This window comes from Mus pahari, chromosome 17 (genome assembly GCF_900095145.1).
Source record: "Mus pahari chromosome 17, PAHARI_EIJ_v1.1, whole genome shotgun sequence".
NCBI classification, from domain to species: domain Eukaryota; kingdom Metazoa; phylum Chordata; class Mammalia; order Rodentia; family Muridae; genus Mus; species Mus pahari.
Window position 1 is genome coordinate 3,122,826 of NC_034606.1, and position 22,260 is coordinate 3,145,085.

The following is a 22,260-nucleotide window of genomic DNA, read 5'->3' on the forward strand; positions in this document are numbered from 1 at the left end:
TCTGCCTCTGCCTCTGCCTCTGCCTCTGCCTCTGCCTCTGCCTCTGCCTCTGCCTCTGCCTCTGCCTCTGCCTCTGCCTCTGCCTCTGCCTGAGTGCTGGGATTAAAGTCATGTGCTGTCACCAGTCAGCTAGTTTTCTTTTTTATAAATGATGGTAAGGATATGCGGATCAAACATTTTATCTGGACTTACCAGGTGGGTTGCCAACACAACCTGGATTCTTGCTTAGAGAAGTTAAGCAGAAAATAGAGTAATAAAGTTTACAATTTAAATATTAATAGGTACTGTTTTGAATTTTTTGTTTTGCTTTGTTTGAGACAGGTCTCACTGTGTAGTCTTGGCTGACCTGGGACTCACTGTGTAGAACAAACTGATTATTACCACGGACATCCTCCTGCCTCTGCCTCAAGTGCATGCCACCAACACTCAGTTGTTTCAACCTAGTTATAAAGTTCGTCCATCATATATAATAGGGCAACCCTCTTAAAAACTCTCTATGGGGCCCAGTAAGACGGCTCAGTGAGGTAAGGTGCTTACCAGCAAGCCTGGTGACCTGACCTGAGTCTGAACTCTCGTCTTCTGACCTTCCCAGGACCCACAAGTGGACAGGAAAGAACCAACTCCTGTGATTTGATGTCCATATGTGTGCTGTGGCAAGGAGAACATGCACACTTACACACACACACACACACACACACACACACACACACAGGAATGCAGCAAACACTTAGTTGTATTGATGCCCACGAAAGGTCTAAAGTTGAATCTGTCACCAAATATAGCTGCTGCCATTTTTCCATTTTACACAATGCTTCATGTTTGTGAAAAACTTTAAGTTTCTGTAAGACTCGCCTATCAGGTCAAAGGACAAGTTATGACTCCTCAATCTTCCCCGAGCCCCCCCTGCAGGCCTCAGCAGCCACTGTTTCCCTGCCTAGCTGACCTTGTTCCGGACTCAGCGGGGGGGGGGGGTCTTCTTTTGGTTCCCAAGTATTTGCTCAACCGTCTTTTTAAATGTCAAGTGGAATGTGCGAGTCTCTTAGTGCACCTATGTTGTCGTCACCTGCCCAGCACATGATCCAAGCAGCAATGACAGAAATGTCTAGCAAGTCGTTGGTATTCAGATGTGTCAACAAGCCACCATGCAGATTGGCCATCTGCTAAACACTATGGACTACATGGGGATAGCTTAGAAAAAGCAGCACTTACAAGGGAATGTTTGCTAAATGGAAACTATTAAAAGACAAAGCCCCGCATTTGGTGCTCAGTGATATGGAGCCACTCCGTACCAACCCCCTCTAAGCAGCACTGCCCACGTTACCTGAGCACGCGCTTTCAGCTGTGTGACATAAAGTTTCCTCCTCCTGTTTGCCTTTTTATCCTGAGCCACAATTTCACGCCAGTTTCTGCTGACGTTCCAAGCACTACAACAAACAGGTCAGTCTGTTATTGTATGTTCTTCAAAAGGTTAAAATTTTCTTATAAGGAACCAATAATAAAAATGATCTTAAAGATTTGGACAGTAAACTTAAGCTTTAAATTACATAATAGTATGAGTTAACCAGCTCATTGTTTCATACTAACTCACCACATGAAAGAGTCCTATTAGAAAACTAAGTACATAGGGCATCATCTTGTTAGGTCACTATTTCATGTGTACTCATCAAGTAAAAGGTATTTCTCTGCTGGTTGTTGGGAGAGGAAGCCACTCGCATGCTATGGTTCTAAGTGGAGGGCAGAGGGCAACTTAGGACATTTGCTTCTCTTCTCCACCACGTAGGACCTGGGAGTGAGCTTGGCAGGACTGGTGGCAAGCGAGCCATGTGGGCAACCCTGTAAGTGTTCACTTAAGGCCACCATGAGCCATGGGTAGTGTTTATAACCTGAGCACTTGGGAAGGTGGGGCAGAAAGGCTGCCATGACTTCACGCCCATCTGGGGCTACGTTGAGATCCTGTCACAAAAACTGCAACAACAGCAAAAAATAATAAAGCAACCATGAACCACTAGTTCATGGGATGTTCTGTTATAAATCTGGAACACAATATGCACCAAATGATTATCATCTTTAGTGTGAGTAGTCGATTTCTCCTATTCTTTTATGTAGCAAATCTGCCACTTTTGGCCAAATAAACCTAGGGATAACCATTCACTGAGATCACTGAGCGCCAAATCATAGGCACAGCTGTGCACAGCACGCTATTTAATGAAATGGGGTTCTAGTCCCAATCCTAAGGGAAATCCTCCTGACAACAGGATCCCTGTTGTATTCACAAAGCCCATAGCAGAGAGGTGGCTAGAGAACAACTGCAGCGCAAGACTCCCAATTTCTCAACAGCTTCAACTACTTAATGAGACTAAACTGATAATCTGGTCTTCATTGTTTTAACTTAGCAAACCAGTAAATCACAGGATCGAACAAAGAAGGTACTCACTGCTTTATGTCAGCATGGCCAGTGCAGGTGCCACCACCTCTTGAAGTCAGTCTATGTCCTTTACATCACACAAGAGGTAGGCAGAAGTCACCCATTAAAAGGGAAGGCAAGCCAGAGAGTTGGCTCAGTAGATAAACTCAAGTGTCATACCAGCCTGAAAACCTGAGCTGGATCACACATTCAAGGTGGAAGTAGAGAACTGGCTTCACAAAGTTGTACTTTGACCTCCATATGTCATATCACACACACACCCTCCATAAGTCTGGCAGAAATCATTGAAGTATGACCAGTACCAATGGCTCACATAAGCAACCACTCCAAATTGTCCGTGAACATTCTGACTCTCTGGTACTGAAATACTCTATAATGTAGTGAGAATTTTTCAACTTTAGTTTGTTTAAAAACACAGAAATAATATAAGAACGTTTTCATTTTAATCCCAGATGTAGGGATATGGGGCTGCTTCAGGCTTTCCACAGCAACTCGCTGATTCTTCCCATGCTCTAGCAGAGGTGTGATTTTTGCCAGCTGCAGATAGTTTCTGTGATTGTATGATGTTGGGAATTCTGGGAATTTTTCAGAGGGTATATACATGTTAGAGCCATGATAGGTAGGACCGACGTTTGGTTGTGGTTTGTTGGTAATCATACTCCAGGAACAAACAAGAAATTAGATTCAAGAATCTCTCTGTCTCTGTCTCTGTCTCTCTCTTCCACCTCTATCCTCCTTTCTCTCCTATCTGGTGATAGGGGGAAGGGGTGGGGAAAAAGAAGAACCCACAAAGTAGTGAAGGCCCGCTCCACCCAACATTCCTGTATTCGGCCATGGGTTGTTTGTTTTTGTTTTTTGTTTGAATATCTTTGAACAGCAAACGCGGTCACACATACGTGTGCACCCCAAGTGTACTCTGGAAAGTGGCAGAACCCTCAGAGTTCGTATGAAGCTACTGGGTGAAAGGTCAGGGAGCCCAGCGGGACAGACCTCCAGCTAGCCCTGGACTGCGGGGAGGTGACTTAGTTTATCTAGGGATGTTTCTCTGTGTGCAAATTACACAGACACGGATGCCTCAGAAGCCCTCCGTCTGCAAGTGCTACAACTTCCTGCACTAGCCTAGACCATGTGGGGTGAAGACAGGCTTTGGCAGCAGTGGCCATAAAACAGCAAGGACAACCCCCCCCCCTGACACCCTCCCGATCAACAGAGGGTCACAGGTAGCAAGCAAGCCCACCAAGATAAGAAACTTGCCCCAAACAGGAAGACTCAGCCCTGGTAGGAGAGACCTGACGTGTGCACGTTGTCCTCTACCCTCTACATGTGCCACACATGCATGCATGCACATATATGCTATAATTCCAAGTTGTCCTCTGACTTCCACGTGCGCCACACATGCATGCACACATGTGCTATAGTTATATTTTTTAAAAAGGGTCACTGACTGTTGCATGGCCTCCTCTAGCAACCACCTGTCCCATATGGCTTCTGTTCTTCCAGGCACAACAATTTTAGGGTCCTGCATTGTGGTAACCCTGAAGCCCTCCCACATGCCTGCATGCAGCCTGGTTTATGTAGTCTTTGTCATCCGGATCTGCAATCTCCATTCCCAAACCTCTGCTTCTCTCTGTAATCTGGCAGTAGCATGGACTCTACACATATCTGTGGACACACGTTCTTCAGTTTCTAATCCCTAAAAACAATTATCTTTCTCTATTGTAACAACCAAGATGAAACAAGGCATATATACACATAGCCCCTGAAAACCAATTCTTAAATGAAAGCTACTATTTTTCTGAGTGTCTTGAATTTGGACTAAATAATAATATCCATTATTTGTGATAGTTTCTCAGTTACTATAATTGTTGCTCTTGTTTCTGAACAAGTATCATGACCTTAAAACAATTTGCATCTGGCAATGGGATGTGGACCTTTTAAATAAAACATTTAGAAAGTGGAATAAATTGGGCTTGGTAGCACACACCTTGAAATCCTAGAACCTGAAAGATGGAAAATCAGTTCAAGGTCATCCTCAACCGTATGGTGAGTACAAGACTAGCCCGGGCTATGTAAGAGCCTGTGTCTGCCTGTATGTCTGTCTGTCCACCTCCCCTCCACACACACACACACGGTAGTGGGGACTAGGGCTATGTAAGAGCCTGTGTCTGCCTGTATGTCTGTCTGTCCACCTCCCCTCCACACACACACACACACACACACACACACACACACACACACACACGGTAGTGGGGACTAGGGCTATGTAAGAGCCTGTGTCTGCCTGTATGTCTGTCTGTCCACCTCCCCTCCACACACACACACGTGGTAGTAGGGACTAGGGCTATGTAAGAGCCTGTGTCTGCCTGTATGTCTGTCTGTCCACCTCCCCTCCACACACACACGTGGTAGTGGGGACTAGGGCTATGTAAGAGCCTGTGTCTGCCTGTATGTCTGTCTGTCCACCTCCCCTCCACACACACACGTGGTGGTGGGGACTAGGAAGGAGGAAGACCTGAGTTTTGATTGATTATCCACATAAAAGGCTCAGCACTCACACGTAATCCCAGTGTAACCGCAGTGTGGGGAAGTGGAGATGGGAGGCCTCCTGGCCTTGTCTCAGAAAGTAAGGCAATTTAAAAAACCACACAAACACATGCATACACACAAAACCACCATGACCAACAACAACAACAACAAGCAATTTTGAAATAAAGTCTGGCATTTTGATTTTTTTTCTTCTTCTAACTTGAATCTGAGCAATCCTTCTCCCTCAGCGTCTCTAGTACCTGAGATCATAAGTTGTCCAATCAGGGATCACAGGCCTAGCCTATCCCATCAGAGATTACAGGCCTAGCCTTTCCCATCAGGGGTCACCGGGCTACTAGGGAGGTCATTCAAGCTTCATCTGATAGAGTGTAAGACAACCGAAGACAGAAACACAACAAAACACCAATTTAAAAAATGATAAAAGTTTTCTTTCATGAGTCACTTTTATTCCTTACCTGTATAAACTCTCCGAAGTCAAGGACTCTAAAACCATAGCTAGGATATGCTTCAAGTTTCTATATTGTAACTCTGTCAGGATATCCAGCTGTTCTATGCCCATCTTCTTGCCAATCAGTCCTGCGAGAACACGCTGCAGTCTGGCAATTTTCCCCTCTTCCCTGTCCTCGAAGAATTCCTGGTCATCTTCCTGCTGGGATCGTTTCCTTTTGCTTCTCATAAAGAGCTCGTGCACTAACTGCAGGGCTGGAGTATGTGATAAGTCCTTAAAGCTTAGAGCCAAATCCCCACTCCTCTCCTCAGAGCCTTGTTGCCTCTCCAAGACACCCAAAGCAGTGCCCACTCTCGGTTCAGAGTTGGGATGGGCCGTCTGCGTTTCATCTTCTGACTGGGAGCCTTGCTCCTGAAGAGTGGACAGTCTTCTAAACCTCCCAAAATGCTTTGGCTTTTTTACCAGGTCCCCAACTTTAGGAGTCACCCTATGTTTTTGAAGCAGTTCTTGAAAAGAGCCCTCTTGGTCAGAGAGGAAATCTTCTGATTTGTCCCAGCTAAGTGAGCAAAAGCCACTGTCTTCAGGTGTTGAAAGACTGTCTCTCACCTCTGCTGAAGAATCAAGGGTTTGGCTTCCATTAAATTTGATTTTTGCTATGAGACTACTTACTGGAGTTACAGATGTGGTCACATCTGCTCCATAGTTTGTTTGGCTACCACAGGAGCCCGGAAGTTCAGGACATGTATTCTCATCACTGACACTTAAACTGCTGTCACTAAAGTGTGTAATAGAATCCTTAAAATCATTGCCTTCAATTGGAGACAGACATTCCACTTCAAATAAGCCGCAGTTGTCTTTGGAATCATCAATGGTGGAAGTCTTGTGCTGAGAAAAATGTAACCTTGAGTTCTGACTGCTGGAAACCACATCATCTGTTTTTATTGTGCTGGTAACTAGTGGGCTAAAGTTGTCTTCCTTTGGGAAACCTGAAGTGCTACCTGGCAAATGTTTTTCTAGGCTAAGACCTTGGCTTATGCTACTTTCCAGAGATCTGCTTTGTGAATCAGAATCCCCCTTCAGAAGAGTGAAAGATAAGTCTAGCTGCCTGCGTAATGTGCATTTTTTCCTTCTGAGTTTAGGAGTCTCACAAAGTTCTGGGCTTTTATCCTTTTCCTTCCTTAGGGACACAGACTTCTTTATTTGACTGGGAGATACTGCAGGATTGAGGGAACCTAAACTTGGAGTTTCAGGATGCTCATAGGTTAGCATAGGCTCTTTTTCTTTCTTATTAAGGCTGCAAGATTCTGACAGCTCGTGATGGCCGCTATAGTTAAAGGAGGATGTGGGACAAAAGTCTATGAGGCTGAAACCCTTGACAGTGACAGCAGAGGAGTCCATATTGCTTCCTGCTCTGTGGCTGGCTGAGTGCCTTTGGGACATCTTCAAGCTCTCTGTTTTTACAAAGTAGACACAAGTTTATTCTTCCTTTGTGATGTGTAGCCAAGAAACTTATAACAAAATATATAATTTGTGTTAAATATAGATAATAGGAAATTATATGATTTTTTCAAGTTACTTAAAAACAAATTTTCATAATAAACTGTCCTATATTTCCTACTTAAAACACCACCTTGCTATAAGCTGTATTATATTCTGATTACTTGTCAACCATAGGCAAAGCACTATGCACAAATATTTACTTGAACTATTCTTAACAAAAACATAACAGCCCTATTCAGATTATTTTGTTACTGTATGATTTTAATTAGCAAGTGTGCATTCGGTTGCAACATTCTAATGTCTCTGTGTTCAGTTATTTCCCTTCAAAGCTCGCTAGGTGAGGCTGGAGCTGTGGCTCAGAGGTTAAGAGCTTTTGCACTGCTCTGAACAGATACCCAGGCTCAGGTCCCAGCGACTGCAGGCTCCACCTGCCTTCTTTTATGGGCATCCTCATGTCTCTATGTATGTCTCTATGGGCACTGTACTCATGCACATACACAGACATACGCAATTAAAAATAAATCTATGTTTTTTCTTTTTAACATTTATTTGTGGGTGACACACATGCAAACATGCCATAGCACACCGTGGGAGTCACTTCTCTCCTTCAGCCACATGGACTTAGACATGTATGGTATGTAAATTAAATATGTAATTTAAATATTACAAAATAACCTGCTACGAAAAACACAAGATCCGAGGCTCACTGCTATAAAGCAAAGTATTTTTAAACCTCTTCAGCTTTTAGGCAGTTTTGACTTCTGATCCCCTGTGATTATTACTAACTTCTACACATGCCTCGGAGGACAAGATGATTAATCTCTGCTTTCTACAAATTGCTCCAAATACTAAGTTACAATGTTTCCTCTCATAAATCACTTCTCCTGAAAAAAATATTAATTCAATCAATTTGCGAAAGTTGGGAGCATGTGCTTTTACTGTATTTGTATTGTATTTTATTCCATGTGGCCTTCTAAAAGTGACCTGTTCTGCCATTTCACCACTAGGTGCCTCACCAGCATAGGATTTGGGAAATGGAAGCTAAAAACCGTTGGGAATAAAGTAGGAGCCCAGATACACGCTCCCTCCTTGGGAAAACCACAGGCTCTGTCGCTGCCTTCATCCTCCTCTTGCCTACACACCAAAATGTCTGCTTCAAACTTTGAAAATTATTCACGTAACCACAGGCTGATGAATCAAACTTTTTGATGGAAAAAAAAAAAGTCCTGTTCTGATAAATTATTCAGAACTCCTATCTACAAAGACTTACGGAAAAAAAAAAAAAAAAAAAAAAAACTTACGCCCAATACAAGTCAAAGAACTGCTTCGTTAAACCGATGCCCTCATTAAAGTGGAATATCTTACCACCAGTCAACCTTGAGTTCTTAAGACATGTCAAAGTAAGGTAGGCTTCCAAACAACAAAGTCTGTCATCTTTGCCTTTAAAGTTCATGCCGAGGTACCACCACTTAAGAGAAAAACCTCAACAATTAACGGAGCCCCGAGCAGCGCCCGGGCGGCTTCTGGAGAGGCAGCGGCGGCGTGCTGGGAAGGTCGAGTCGCTCGGAATCTCTCCGCCCCGCAGCAGCCGCACTCTCCGGCCTCTCTCCAGCCAGGCTTGGACCTGGGGGAATCTCCCGACTAGAGACCGGGAGCTGGCCCCGGAGCTGCCCCGCCGTCTGCTGCGGGCGGGACTAACGGTCGTCACCCGGACGTGCGGGCGGGCGTGCGGGCGGGAGCCGCCCCTGGGAGGAGGGCGGAGGGCTGCGGGCGGGCGCACCTGGGCCGCGCCGCCAACCTGAGCCGGGAGCCTCGGCGGAGCCCGCCCCTGCCACCCTCCCCCTCGCCCATGGGCACCACCCTCTCCACCCTCCGTCTGAGCGCTCGCCCCGCCTCCCCGCCCTCATCCCTTCGCAGCTCCGCCCTGCTCCAGCTCCCTGACGGTCCCTGCATCACTGCGTGCTCCCAGGCTGGGGGAACGCGTCGGTTAAAAAACCTGCAGTGCCAAGCATCATCCCTGCAAGTGTTTCTCCCGATGTTCAAAGCCAAAGCATCCTATCAACAGCTTTGGATAGTAAAGGCGTAAATACTTACAGCATAAGAACGGAGAGGTTGACTTCCTTACTATTTGATTTGGGGGTAAGAGAGTGACAGTGGTCCCAGGGAGTCCATTTGAACTTGTTAGGTAGCCAAGACTGTCCTGGAACTCCTGAACTTCCTGCTTTCATCTTCCAAGGGCTGGGATTACAGGTGTGCCCTAATAAACCCAGCAAGACTGTTTCTCACACACACACACATACACACACACAAGGACAAAGCACACGCCCCACCCCCACCCCCAATTGTTTTTGTGTTTAAGACTGTGTCACATGAAGTCCAGGCTGGACTTGAACTCCTGATCCTCCTCATTCTACCTTCCAAGTTCTGGCGTGTGCCACCACACCTGGTTAATATTTTTTAAAAAAAAATAGTTTATGATTTCTCCCTTGTTTCTACAGTGAACAAATATATAAATTTTGTGAATAGACAAAAAAAAAAGTTGTGAGTCACAGCTCTGTAATGTCTGCAGTCAGGAGGCAGAGGGTCTCCACGGAGACCAGCCATGTCTACATGCCAGGTTTCAGGCCGGCCTAAGCTACATAGCCACTGACTTGAAAAAACAAACAAACAAACAAACAGCCCAACTAAACAAAAGTTATGAATAAATGAGGGACTGTGTTTATTGTTTTCAGACATTCCTTTTTAGGGATCAGAAACATCCAAGAACCTACCATACCAAATGCATTTAAAGTCTTTGTTTTCATTCAGTGTTCCTCGAATGCACAGCCTGACCCCCATCGCCTGTCTAGCTGGTCTTCTCTGAGCAGGGGCTCTTCTTCCTGGGACCTCTGCAACAAGACATTCCACCTAGGCAGTGTTCATAGTTTATCTTCTCCAGGTTGACCCAGTTCTCAATCAGAACCTCAGCTGCCACCTTTAAGCCAGTAACAACCACTACCCTCTTCTCTGAGGATGCTCCTTAGGCGTTTGACAAATGGGCTTAAACTACCCAAACTCGAATAGTAAGCTCCAGCCACATGCTATTCATGCAAAGATGAACAGGGCACAGTTTCTTAATGAGGCTTGTCTGTAAACAGGTGAGAGAGCCCTTGCTCCCTAGGGCACGGGCAGGTGCTCACCATTAAAGCCAGGTAGAACTTGACAGCTCAGCTGATGAGGGCACTTGCTACTCTTCCAAAGGACCTGAGTTTGGTTCCCAGAACCCTTACCACACGCTTACAACTGCCAGTAACTGCAACTTGGGGATCTGACACCCTTTTCTGACCTCTGCAGGCACCTGCACACACATGGCATATACTCACAAAGGTACACATTTTAAAATGTTTAAAACCACTGTGTTTGTGTAATCTCTGATAGTGAGTACTCCTCGTGTTCATTTTTCTGTAGATAAAGATTCCTAAGGAGGTGGTTTGACTCCCTAGTTAGAAGCTACTGCACTCTTCCTTGCCGCCCCAATAAGCTGTCACATCCATGTCTTCACCAGCATCTACACAACCACCTCATCCAGTACCATTTCTAGGGTTTTTTTTTTCCTGCACTTTTTGCTATCCCAAGCCTTAGTGAACTCTCATTGACCCTCAAACATTTAAGCCAGGGGAGTAGCGCTCCCCCCAGTGACCTAACAGAGACTCCTTTGACTGGGTCTAAAAGCATAATACTGTGTTGGCATTACATACCCCTCCTCTGGCTATATGAGCAGGGTGTTTGATTTTATTTGGTGAGTTGCCTAGGAAACACTCTGCTACGATGCCCTCCTGCACTTGTAATGGGTAAAAGCCCAATAAAAGTCCCTTTGCCTGCTTCTAACTTTTATTCATTTATTTATACTTTTTTAGATTTGTGTGTGTGTGCTCTCAAGAGCATAGGACAGTCATAGTAAAACCCAACAGTGTCTGTTCTCTTTTGATTGTGTGGGTTGCAGGGACTAAGGTTGGCTTCTTGGGCCTGGTGACAAGCACCTGTACCTACTGAGCCATTCCACTCATCCCTTGCCCGCTTTGAGGAATGCAGCTGATAGGAGGAAATTGATATGCAGCAAGAAGCAGCAGAGATGGCCAAGCAGCTAAGCAGCATGGCAAGGTGGCTGGCAACTTGGCAGCTAGAGAAGGGTCAGCTGAAGATTTCCAGAGCACAGCAGGGGCAGGGCAATATGAGTGGGAGGTAGAGAGGGTGAGGAGAGGCTGGAAGGATACAGTAAGGCTCTGCAGGCCCTGGTGGCTGAAGAGTTCTAGAGAGCTGACAGGATTTTAGGGCAAGGATCTCAGATACCTGGATCCTGAGAATCGTAGCCCATCTGTTGGGGGCTAAGGAGTCCAGGCTTCCACATCCTACAACCAAGTCGAGTATTTGTGGAGCTCATTGATGGCCATAGAGCCAAGGGTGAGGCTATGCAAGGCCTGTAGAAGAACTAACACTAGATGTCGCCACTTGCTGCTCTTCCTGGTCGGCAGCTCTTGCTCAAATCTGCTGAGAAAGCAAAGGGGCAAAGGCCAGCCCTTGACAAGCTGGTCTCTTTGCTGCTTATAGTTTCTATCTAGGTAGAGTAAGAAGATCCCAGCCATCCGACTGGTAACACTGGTACAGGACAGGGCAATACTGTGATGGAGTAACAACAGTGACACAAAGGAACATCTAACCCACTAGAGGAGAGATACAGTGCTGACCTGTAAGCACCATAAGGTAAAATGGATTTTGATGGGTGCGTAGCAATGGAAGGGCAGACAACAGGGAACCCTGAACTAAACATGCAAGGACAGGAAATGTTAGGCACATTAGAAAAGCTGTCAATCACTCATTACAGATGTTATCATCCCTACTCCTTTCCCCTGGGGCTCTCAGGGATCTGAGTGACACTGATGGCACGTTTCAGGGTGAGTATGACAAACTGCTGAAGGAATGAAGCTGCTGGGTCCCCGGGCTGCAGAGGATGAGATATCGTTCACCTAAGAGCCACATCAACAAGTGACAGGGGCTGCAGAACAGATAAACAGAGAGCAGACAGGGATGCTGGACCCCAAAGCAAGGCCAAGTGGGGTCTCTGGAATCAGTTAAAAAACACTTCCAAGGAAAAAGCCATGAGCAACAGCATCAACAAGCTCAGAGCTACAGGAAAGACATGGAATATAAAAAGACTGGATTTTATTGCCAGCCACGCATAATGCCTTGTTTTTTCTGATACTGAGTTTTTTTCTGATACTAAAGGAAATAATTACTGATCCTCCTTTAATAGAATTTATCTGAATCAATCAAAAGCAGATTTATTACTTAAAAATAATCTTTATACAAGAGTGGTGGTACACACCTTTAATCCAGGTATTTGGGAGGCAGAGGCAAACACAGATCTCTTGTGAATTTGAGGCCATCCTGATCTACACAGTGAGTTCCAGGCCAGCCATAGCTATATATTCAGAGTTCATATATATATATGATGATGATGATGATGATGATGATGATGATGCACCTGGAAACCAGGACACTGGCAGAAAGGGCTGGTGAAAAAGGTTCTTAAGAAGAAACAGATCAGTTGTGGATGAATGAATGTTAAGGCTGATATTTACCCATGGACATTGCAGAGCATCTTAGAGAAAAGGATGTATAGGATGGAAAGAAGTAAGGGTGGTGGCATGGAGACCAGCAGAGAGCCACTGTGTTACTCTGCAGCAGCGATAAGAGCTACTGTGTTACTGTGCAGCAGAGAGAGAGCCACTGTGTTACTGTGCAGCAGAGAGTCACTGTGTAACTGTGCAGCAGAGAGAGAGCCACTGTGTTACTCTGCTGCAGAGAGTCACTGTGTAACTCTGGAAGATAGCTAGTGGTAGTGAACAACTTGGACCAACAAGCTAAGTTGGTAGGGTCAACAGCCGGGGGTGGGGCCGTAGGGTAAACAGAATGTCTTTGAATGTGGTGTTCATGTAAAGTTAAGGAAGTACCTGTATAACCTAAGAAGTCAATGAACTCCACTTGTTTGACACTCCCACTTACAATAAATGGTACTCTTCCTGTCTCTTCAAATAAGTCTTTGTTGAAGCCATTTTGTCCTACCTTGGTCAGCAATGATAGTCCTCCCCTCTGCAGCATTTCCCCTGTATGTGTTCTTCTAAAATTCAGTGTTGTCTAGATGGGGATGGAGCTCTGTTGGTAGAGTGCCTAGCATGTATGAAGTGTTGGGGTTAACATAAGCCTGGCATGGTGACAACACTGTTGCAATCTCAGCATCTGGGAAGTGGGGGCAAAGGGACCAGAAGCTTGAGGATCTCAGCCAGACATATTTGAGGTCGGTTTAGGATACATGAGCACCCCACCCAAACAAATATGGTGATACTTACCTGGCAGAGGAGTTGCTATAATCGCAGAGTCGTTTTCCCACGATGAGCCTTGTCCACTCTATTCCAGATGTGCTGACACCAGCAATTCCCCCAAATGTGGGAAACTAAACTGCGCAATTCATGGTGGTGGGCTGCATTTACGCTTTCCTTTGAAATATAAATAATGTAATTTACTTATTTTATTTCCCCACACCAATGTAAACAGGGAAGAGCATTTTGCGTATGGCTAAAAAAAATCACATAACTACTGTACTGTCATGCTTTCAAATATAAAGACATTTAGTTTTCAGGAGACATTTTATTACATATTATTACATTTATTACATATTATCATAAACGTGAGTGGGGAAGCATACCAGAAGCAGTCATGGTAGGATGTAGGAGGCAGAAGGGTGAGCAACACAAGGCCATTCTTGGATCCACAGCAAGTTTTAAGGCAGCGCCTTTACCCACTGATCCATCTTGCTGGCCCTGTCTTTTGCTTATCTACCACAGTCTTTTGCTTCTTTGCTTCCTTTTCTTGAATCAAGCTCCCTGGATAGAATTCTAAAACTTACTTGATTCCCATGAGGTCTAGTTTTCTTTGGGGGGGGGCAATTCAATAAAACATAATGAATTTTCCTCAATAACTTTGACATTCAAGCTATTCAGAAATTATCAAGCATAAAAGAAATCCAGAGATTCAAGAAAAAATGGCAACCCGTTTCATCATAACCATCTTATAAAGGGTTAAAGGCCTCAGGATGGCATCAGCCTTCCCTGGGAGAGTGATAGAGTGATTTCTGCCATGTGGTGAATGCTCACAGAGTTAGCTCCATGTTATCTTTGATAAAGGGGTATGTCGCATGGTGATCCTCCAGTTACTGCTAGTAGAAAAGGGGTGGGCACTAGCATCAGTATGAACTCTTATAGAAGCGCTGGCTCTTTACTGTGGCTAGGCATTGCATCACCATCCTGTAGGGTCCCAGGGTGCATCACCATCCTGTAGGGTCCCAGGGCACATCTATGATCTACGTGTGATGATTCACACATGTTTTGTAATAGAAAATTTGGTACTTGAACAGATTTAGAATCTAGCAAAAAGTTATGCTTAATGGTATATACTTGTCAGCACTGGGAGACAAGAGGATCTGTGAATTCCAGGCTAGCCTAAGCTACACAGTAAGACTTTATGAGAAAAAAAAAAAAAACAAAAAAAAAAGCAAGAGCTGGAGAGGCAGCTCAGCATTTAAGAGCACTTGCTGTTCTTGCAGAGGACGGAGTTCAGTTCTCAACATCTAGGTATGGCAGCTTATAACAGTCTGTAATTCCAGTCTAGGGATCCAACTATCTCTTCTGGTCTCAACTGGCATTCACACATAACTCAAATCACAATAAATCTTCATATCTGAGATGCCTTGCAGCATGAAGTCCTCTTATAATACCTATGGGCTTAACCGAGTATCACTGTACGGGTGTCTAGGGTGCACACTTGTTTACCTCTCCCTGCTTGAGAAGGGGTACTTTGTAACATGGCTGCTGGTCAAAATATGCTGTTAGTCTGGACGTAGAGGAAGAAGCTGGAAAGTACTGTTCTTCTGATTTCCCTTTGAAAGAAATTATCACTGTGAGCCCATGCAGGCTAAACAAGCATTGTATTACTGAGTTAAGCCAGCAATTCTAAAAAACAAATTTAATTGTCATCTAGGAAGACTGGAATTTCTCAAGATGATCTGTGAATATCACAGGTTTGAACTAGAAATGAAAGGCAAAGCTCAAAGTTCTCCTTTTGGTGGGTGGAGAATGGAGAGTAGTTTACTAAGATACCAGGGTGCGTCCTGGGAGAGAAGCCATCTCCTTAATAGTTAACAACTGTTTTTACTTGAATCCCTTCAGGTTCTCCACCCTATTTTTAAAATAAACGACTGGTGTGAAATAATTGAATGTAAACGTCCTGAACCCAACAGATGTGTTTTACTGAGTTAAATTTTGATGTGTGAGAACACACACCTGTACTCTCTACTGAACTGGTCAAACACAAGAGGGAGAATAGTAAGAGAAAAGCTAAAGCCACCAACTAGTCGAAGAAATTGATGGGGCTGCCGTAAGAAAGCCTTAGCTTCAAAAAGGGAATAAGATGTCAGGCGTTGTGGTTAGCGCGATTAATCTCAGCATAGAGGCGGCGCAGACAGAGAACTGTGCGGGTTTAAGCGGTCTCAGCCTGGGTTTCCCCTTTCCTCATCTTTCCACTCCCCAACATAGAGTGGAAAAGAGAGGTGGCAGGAGACTAGGAGAAAACTGGAAATTGAAAACAATAAACAAACAAGCAAACAAAAACCCCACATGGGCATTAAACAATTTGAAAACCGCCGTGTGGGAAGGGTTAACTCGGCAAGTATTGGCAGGGTAGCCGGCTGGTGCTCGCCCAAGCGGCGGGTCGGTTAAGACTCCAGCAGCGCCTGTCTCGGGTTCCTCCTCTATCTGCCATTACACAAGCACAAACCTTCGAATGCCGAGAGAGGGACAAATAAAAACAAAACACCCCCCCACAGGAACCAGGGAGGAGAAAAACGCTGTAAGCCGCCTCAAAAATCAGGAGCGCCAGTCCCCCTGCACGTCGAGGCAGAGGGGGCGGGGCTTGGCTGCGTCGTAAGTCAGCGCCGGAAGTTGGCGAGGCAGCGCCGGTAGTGTTTCTGTTTCTAAGGACCGGAAGAAGCTTTTGCGTGCTCAGAGAAGAGACGCTTCTTCCAGTCGTGGAGGTAGGGAGTCGGCGGCTGATGCTTTTGGAAGTAAATTTGTGGCAAAACCAGGAGAGACACTTGGCTTTAAAATCTTTTTGGGCAGCCGGGAGAGGTAGCCCTCTCCTGCCTTCGGAGCGCTCGCCAGGCAGAGGTAGGAGAATTCCGCCTTCAACAAGCGCCTTGACTTCGAGCCTGGCTCAGGCTACAAAGTGAAGACAAAGTCTTCTTAAAGGACCAAGTGCGTAAATAAAGATCCCCGGTGGAGTTAGTCTCCAGACGAGCTTTGATGGAGCAGCTGCTCCTAGCTCAGATCTGAGTTCCTTTGAGGAGTGAGATTGGGCAAACAAACCTCTCCTTAGCCTCTGTTCTCGTGTGTAAAGAGTAATACACTGTAGGACCGTGAAGAGTGTAATAAACATTCCCCATGGTGTCTATTATTATTATTTTTTAAAACATTTATTTATTTATTTATTATATGTAAGTACACTGTAGCTGTCTTCAGACACTCCAGAAGACGGCGCCAGATCTCGTTACGGATGGTTGTGAGCCACCATGTGGTTGCTGGGATTTGAACTCCGGACCTTCGGAAGAGCAATCAGGTGCTCTTACCCACTGAGCCATCTCACCAGCCCGGTGTCTATTATTATTGAAAATGTGTTTTATCCTTAAGACCCAGCCCACACCACAGTTTGGGGGAAGTATAGATAAAGAATTGCGACTTTTCCTTTTTTCTTTTTTTGAAGTTTCCCCGTCTGTAATACTGGGTATTGATTGATCCTTGGGCCTCTGCATGGTAGGCAAACATTCTACAGAGTTTTTCTCTTCAGTCAGAAAATAAGAACCTTGTATTGCTTCTGAGAAAAAAATGAGGCATGTTTTGTGCGAAGACCCTGATATTCAGTCTTTGGCTCTGATTTCAGGCACTAACAATGGACGCTCAGAAAGATGTTCAACCACCAAAGCAGCAGCCAATGATATATATTTGTGGAGGTAAAATTAACATTTAAATAATGCTTTACTTAAAAAAAAAAAAAAAACCCACCACCATCCAAAAATCCTCTCTTACATGAGTAAAATTATAAAGTGGAGCACTTTAGCGATTGTTAATTTAAAATCCCTCTCCCTTATTGAGGTCTCTTCCTTTTATCTGGAAAAAGTGTACTGCCTACAATTCTTCTTTCTCCTTGGTCTGTTTTAGTAATAAGCGTGCACTTGGATGCTTTGGTGCCTTGGTTTCCTCCTGTTGAAATGTGTAGTTATCATTTGATTTGCTTCCCCATAGTGTTTCTCTTTCAGGAATTGAATAAGTGTGCTTTCTTTCCCAGAGTGTCACACGGAAAATGAGATAAAGTCGAGGGATCCAATCAGATGCAGAGAGTGTGGATACAGAATCATGTACAAGAAAAGGACTAAGAGACGTATCCTTTAGTGTGCTTTCTAATGTGAAGACTGAGATCCCATAAAAGTAGTAATAACTTTTGGATTATTTATTTTTTAGGTAGCATGCATGTGGACTTATTAAGAATGAGAGCTGAAGCTGGGCGTGGTGGCGCAAGCCTTTAATCCCAGCACTCGGGAGGCAGAGGCAGGTGGATTTCTGAGTTTGAGGCCAGCCTGGTCTACAGAGTGAGTTCCAGGCCAGCCAGGGCTACACAGACAGAAACCCTGTCTCAAAAAACCGAAAAAAAAAAAAAAGAATGAGAGCTGAGAGAGTGGGGACTCCACAGGAGGTATACCCAGATTAATTATTTTAATAGGATTTATTTTCCCCAAAACTTGGGGGGCGGGGCCAGAGACAGGTAGCCCTTGGTGAGTTCGAGGCCAGCCTGGTCTACATTTAGTATCCCAGACCAGCTAGAGCTACTTAGTGAGACCCGGCCTCAAAGAACCAAATAGGGGCTGGAGAAGTGGATCGACAGCTAACAGCATTGCCTGGTTTTTCAAAGGGCCTATTTCTAGAGCCAGCGTGATTGCTCACAAACACAGGTGGTTGGATGGACAGACCCCTGACCCAAGGGACCCAAATATACACGCAGACAAAAGCATTCATGCATAAAATAAACCTAAATAAAGAAGTTTAAAACCCACTAAATACATCTTTAATTTATTCATTTATTGAGGGTATCACTGGCCATCCTAAAACGCTGGCCTCAAACTCAGAGATGCGCCTACCTCTTCCTGCCCCCAACCTCCAAATGCCAGGATTAAAGGCATGGAAGGCGTGTAAGGCGTGTACTGCCAGTGCCTGGCAGCAGCGTTTCTTCCTTTTTTTTTTTTTGTAAACATGGTTAGCATTTTCATGTCCCATTCATTATGGGTTCTCAACAATCTAAAAACTAGTTGATACACAAGTCGTTTTTACTTCTCAGGAAATCTTTTTTTTTTTTTTTTTTTTTTTTTTTTTTTTTNGAGACAGGGTTTCTCTGTATAGCCCTGGCTGTCCTGGATCTCACTTTGTAGACCAGGCTGGCCTTGAACTCAGAAATCCGCCTGCCTCTGCCTCCCAAGTGCTCAGGAAATCTTTGTTTTTACTAGTAGTCATTGTTTGTTGTTAGTTTATGAACAATCTAAAGTGTAGAAGAAGAAATTAACTTAATGGAAAATAGTGAGGCCTACAAACTTTTTCATGGTAACCAACACAAACTCTTAAAAGTCATCAATTTTTTCAGCGAGTTTTTAAAAATTATTTTTGCTCATTATCCTTTAACATTCTTTATATTATTATATTAATATATGTTATGTTAGTAATGTATGTTACTTATCTTGTATCTAAAAAAGTGGGCTACTGAAAATGGAAGTAGTATACTTTATTTTTTTAGGTAATCGCTGGTGGTCATAGTGAACTTCATTCTTTTGTTCATTTTCTATCCAATTGCATGCTTGGTGCAGGGAGTGACTTGGAAGCCTTAGTCTTATACAATTTTAAGTACTGTTTAAAATCCTTAACTCAATTCAACAGTGGTGGTTTTTGATGCTCGATGAAATGGGGGAGTTCAGAAATATCTTCATTCATACATTTGCCTCATTGACGTTTCTCTTTAATGTATAGCGTTTGACTTAGTTTACTTAATGACTACAGCTGTATGCCTATGATTTCATTTAGAAATGCAATTGTATTTTAATACTTTGTATAAAGGAAATTTTGGTTCAGTATATGGCTTAATTTATTGTTCTTGTAATTCCTCACACGGTGAAGATTAAAAGTGTTTCCCCAAACCACTTCTATTCAATGTCTTGTTAGAAAGCCATCAAGCCAGATGACTTGCTTCAGGCCCTGGGATCCACATAGTGGAAGGGGAATGGACTCCTGAAATGGGTCTGTCCTCTGACCCCCACGTACACACCAAGACTTGGGCATGTGCATGTAGTACACCCACAGAGAAAAGTAACTAAAATAGAACATTGAAAAAGTTCTGAAGAAGTAAGTCCCTTGGAAACGACTGCACTTTGTCAATAACTCTAAACTATCCAGAGTACTTGCTGTCTGTAGAACTGTAAAAAGTCAGGCCAGGCAGTGGTGGCCCATGCCTTTAATCCCAGCACTTGGGAGGCAGAGGCAGGTGGGTTTCTGAGTTCGAGGCCAGCCTTGTCTACAGAGTGAGTTCCAGGACAGCCCGGGCTACACAAAGAAACCCTGTCTCAAACAAACAAAAATAAAACAAAACAACAGAAAAAACTGTAAAAAGTCAAAAGTAATGGGTAAAAATCAGAAGCGAGTAGACTTAGAGAGCTGGGCAGAGGACTGACTCAGCAGTTGAGAGCACTTGCTGTATTTTCAAAGGTCCCTGGATCTGTTTGAATACCCATGTTGGATCTATCCCAACAGACTGGAACTCCAGTTCCAGGGCAGCTGACACTGCCTTCTGGGTGTGTGCATACAGTCCACACTTTGGTAGAAAAAGTTTCCTCATTTATGTAGATGCACATATCCCTCAGACCTCATAGTTCTGGGAGTTGGGTGTAGGGGAGCCTGTCTGAAATCCTAGCGCTTGGGAGGTAGAGGCAGGAGGCTATAGAAGGGGTTCAAGTTGTCTCTGGCTACACAGCTAGTTCGAGGCTCAGAGTGATTGACTACTAGAGCAGCCAGTGTTCCCCAAGTGCTCTACTCTGGTGCTTTACTTTGTGTCTTACTAAGTTTTTTTGACTCTGCAATCCTCCTTCCTTCCTCTCCTGTGTAATTAGGAGTGCAGGCCTACACTACCAGGCACAGCTTGAAATACTTGTGGCTGTTGAAGAGTTCTGTAAGTACAGTCTTCAGATTATTTTGACCTTTTTCAATTCAGCATAGATTGTATAGCCAGAAGAAAACATGAAGTGTGAAAAGAAAATCACAAGCCCATGGCATGACAGCCTTTCCCAGATTGTTAGTTTCTCCTCTGCAGGAAATCAGTGCTGTAGAAGTTCAGGCGTTTTCTTGAGTCTGGCTTTGCTGTCTGGAGTGATGTGATGCCTAGAGCGTATGATGCCTGGAGTGATGTGGTGCCTGGAGTGTATGATGCCTGGAGTGCATGGTGCCTGGAGTGTATGGTGCCTGGAGTGTATGATGCCTGGAGTGTGTGATGCCTGGAGTGATGTGATGCCTGGAGCGTATGATGCCTGGAGTGATGTGGTGCCTGGAGTATATGATGCCTGGAGCATATGATGCTGTTTCCACATAAGTGAGACAGCTTAAGGATTATCCTAACCATTGAGTCTTCATCCATAAATATGCAGTTTAGCATTCTACAACATGAAACCCTAAATAAGTATATAAATGTAATGGCTTCAGCATTGGAATTGATACCAGCAATGGCCACTTCCTGCAGACTTTTCTAAAAAGAATTTACTGATTCCTGTTATGAACTGGGCACATACCAGCTGCTTTGTTCATCTATTTTAACAAATCTGAGGTGTATTTAAAATGGAGGTTTCTCCACAAAACGACCTCTACTGTTTTATTCATCTGAATTGCTTCTGTCAATCATATTTGTGTCTCCAGCACTCTAAGGGGTACCTTGCTCTTCACCAACCTCTCAGGAAATATGGCTGTATGAAAAGAGGAAAACGTGCCTTTCATTTATTCTTGTTCAAAGGATAGTAGATAAGTAAACCTAGTGTGCAACAGAGTCTGACGTTTCAATTAAGTATTTCAGTTACACGGGACTAGACACCACTTCCCTTAGGAGTACAGCGGTCTAATAACAGCGTTTTAAGTGGTGTGTGGTGGGTGGCACACACCTTTAATCCGAGCACTCGGGAGGCAGAGGCAGGCGTGTCTACCGAGGGAGTTCCAGGACAGTCAAGGCCACACGCAGAAACCCTGTCTCGAAAAATCAAAACAAAGCAAAAAGAAACACCGTTTAACTCGCTGTAAAGCAGACTAAAACCCAAAGTGGGGGGCGGTTTCTGCCCTCCTTGAGGGCAGAAATTGGCTGCGGCCTGTGAAGCCAATCAGCGGGCGGACAGCGGGGGTAGCCAATCGCCGGTCAGAGGGCTTAGTCTCCGCCCAGCCGCGTTTGGCACCAGCTCGGGTCTCGGGTCTGCATCCCCAGCGGGCTACAGGGTGAGACCTGGGTGAGCACCCTCGGGGCGTGGAGAAGCGGCCGCACACGCACACTGTCGACGAACGTCCTTTCTGGTCTGGGAAGGCGATTGGAACTTTCCACCGCTGTGGTTCGCACGGGGGTGGAAGTTGGGACCGAGTTGCCGCACTGTGATTTCCTGGGGACAGCCATCTGCTTCAACCCCGGGAACTACAGCCCAAGCCAGAGGAACGACTCCCTGCGCCGAAGCTTGCAGGTTGGCCCTAGAACTAGTTCCCAGGCCCGTCCTTGACACTTTCCCTGGGTCTGGCGGTGCTTGGAAACCGTTGCCATGGCTGGGGCATGCCACTTCCGTTTCTGGCTGCAGAGGGCGCCGGCCGCCTGGGTAGGAGAAGCTGAGTTTTCACGTTACTGGGGTTACCAGGAAACGCTACAGCAGTTTGCACAGTAGATACTACTAATACACAGATTAGGAAATACAGGCAATGAATGTGAGTAGGGTGATGGCAAATAAATCAGACTCGGCCAAGACCAAGCTTTTAGACAGAAAGACTGAAAAGAAGATATGGAAAAATTCTCCAGAGAGCAATCAAAACCACCCTTTTAGAAGTTGAGAATTTTTTTTTTTTTTTTTTTTTTTTTTTTTTTTGGTTTTTCGAGACAGGGTTTCTTCTCTGTATAGCCCTGGCTGTCCTGGAACTCACTTTGTAGA

The 22,260-nt window shown here is 44.8% G+C and overlaps 3 protein-coding genes and 1 non-coding gene across 7 annotated transcripts in view; 3 read left to right on the forward strand and 1 right to left on the reverse strand.

Moving 5' to 3' along the window:
• Positions 1 to 8,639, reverse strand: part of Fbxo43 (F-box protein 43) — a 14,794-nt gene extending 6,155 nt beyond the window's left edge. Inside the window, exons 1-3 of one of the 2 annotated variants that reach the window (XM_021217354.1) lie at positions 8,222 to 8,639; positions 5,428 to 6,928; positions 1,322 to 1,424 (exon numbers count right to left, since the gene is read on the reverse strand). In XM_021217354.1, coding sequence (XP_021073013.1) covers positions 1,322 to 1,424; positions 5,428 to 6,860 — 1,536 coding nt within the window. In that variant the 5' untranslated portion in view covers positions 6,861 to 6,928; positions 8,222 to 8,639. The remainder of the gene's footprint in view (positions 1 to 1,321; positions 1,425 to 5,427; positions 6,929 to 8,221) is intronic. The other variant, XM_029531086.1, reaches the window with a different exon arrangement.
• Positions 8,640 to 13,298: 4,659 nt separating this feature from the next.
• On the forward strand, positions 13,299 to 13,458 carry LOC115062458. The gene has a single exon (XR_003842416.1). It is a non-coding gene; the product is annotated as a U1 spliceosomal RNA (small nuclear RNA).
• Positions 13,459 to 15,969: 2,511 nt separating this feature from the next.
• Polr2k (RNA polymerase II subunit K) lies at positions 15,970 to 19,242 on the forward strand. 3 transcript variants are annotated; one of them, XM_021217236.2, is made up of 4 exons: positions 15,970 to 16,044; positions 16,947 to 17,016; positions 17,352 to 17,444; positions 18,986 to 19,242. In XM_021217236.2, exons 2-4 carry the CDS (start codon positions 16,956 to 16,958, stop codon positions 19,006 to 19,008), a joined length of 177 nt encoding a protein of 58 aa, XP_021072895.1. In that variant the 5' UTR covers positions 15,970 to 16,044; positions 16,947 to 16,955; the 3' UTR covers positions 19,009 to 19,242. The 3 variants fall into 3 exon arrangements, with proteins under 3 accessions (XP_021072895.1, XP_029404071.1, XP_029404072.1); XM_029548211.1 differs by having other exon boundaries at positions 15,985 to 16,177; XM_029548212.1 differs by lacking the exon at positions 15,970 to 16,044 and adding an exon at positions 16,178 to 16,264.
• A 2,280-nt stretch (positions 19,243 to 21,522) lies between these two features.
• Positions 21,523 to 22,260, forward strand: part of Spag1 (sperm associated antigen 1) — a 55,558-nt gene continuing 54,820 nt past the window's right edge. The window contains exon 1 of the mRNA XM_029547724.1: positions 21,523 to 21,804. The gene's annotated coding sequence lies outside the window, so the exon portion shown is untranslated. The remainder of the gene's footprint in view (positions 21,805 to 22,260) is intronic.

Excerpts from the sequence above, each read along its gene's own strand:
- Polr2k (XM_021217236.2), top strand. The coding sequence starts at position 16,956 with ATGGACGCTCAGAAAGATGTTCAACCACCAAAGCAGCAGCCAATGATA. Across the intron at positions 17,017-17,351 it reads AATGATATATATTTGTGGAG|AGTGTCACACGGAAAATGAG; the intron begins GTAAAATTAACA and ends TTTCTTTCCCAG. Across the intron at positions 17,445-18,985 it reads CAAGAAAAGGACTAAGAGAC|TGGTGGTTTTTGATGCTCGA; the intron begins GTATCCTTTAGT and ends TCAATTCAACAG.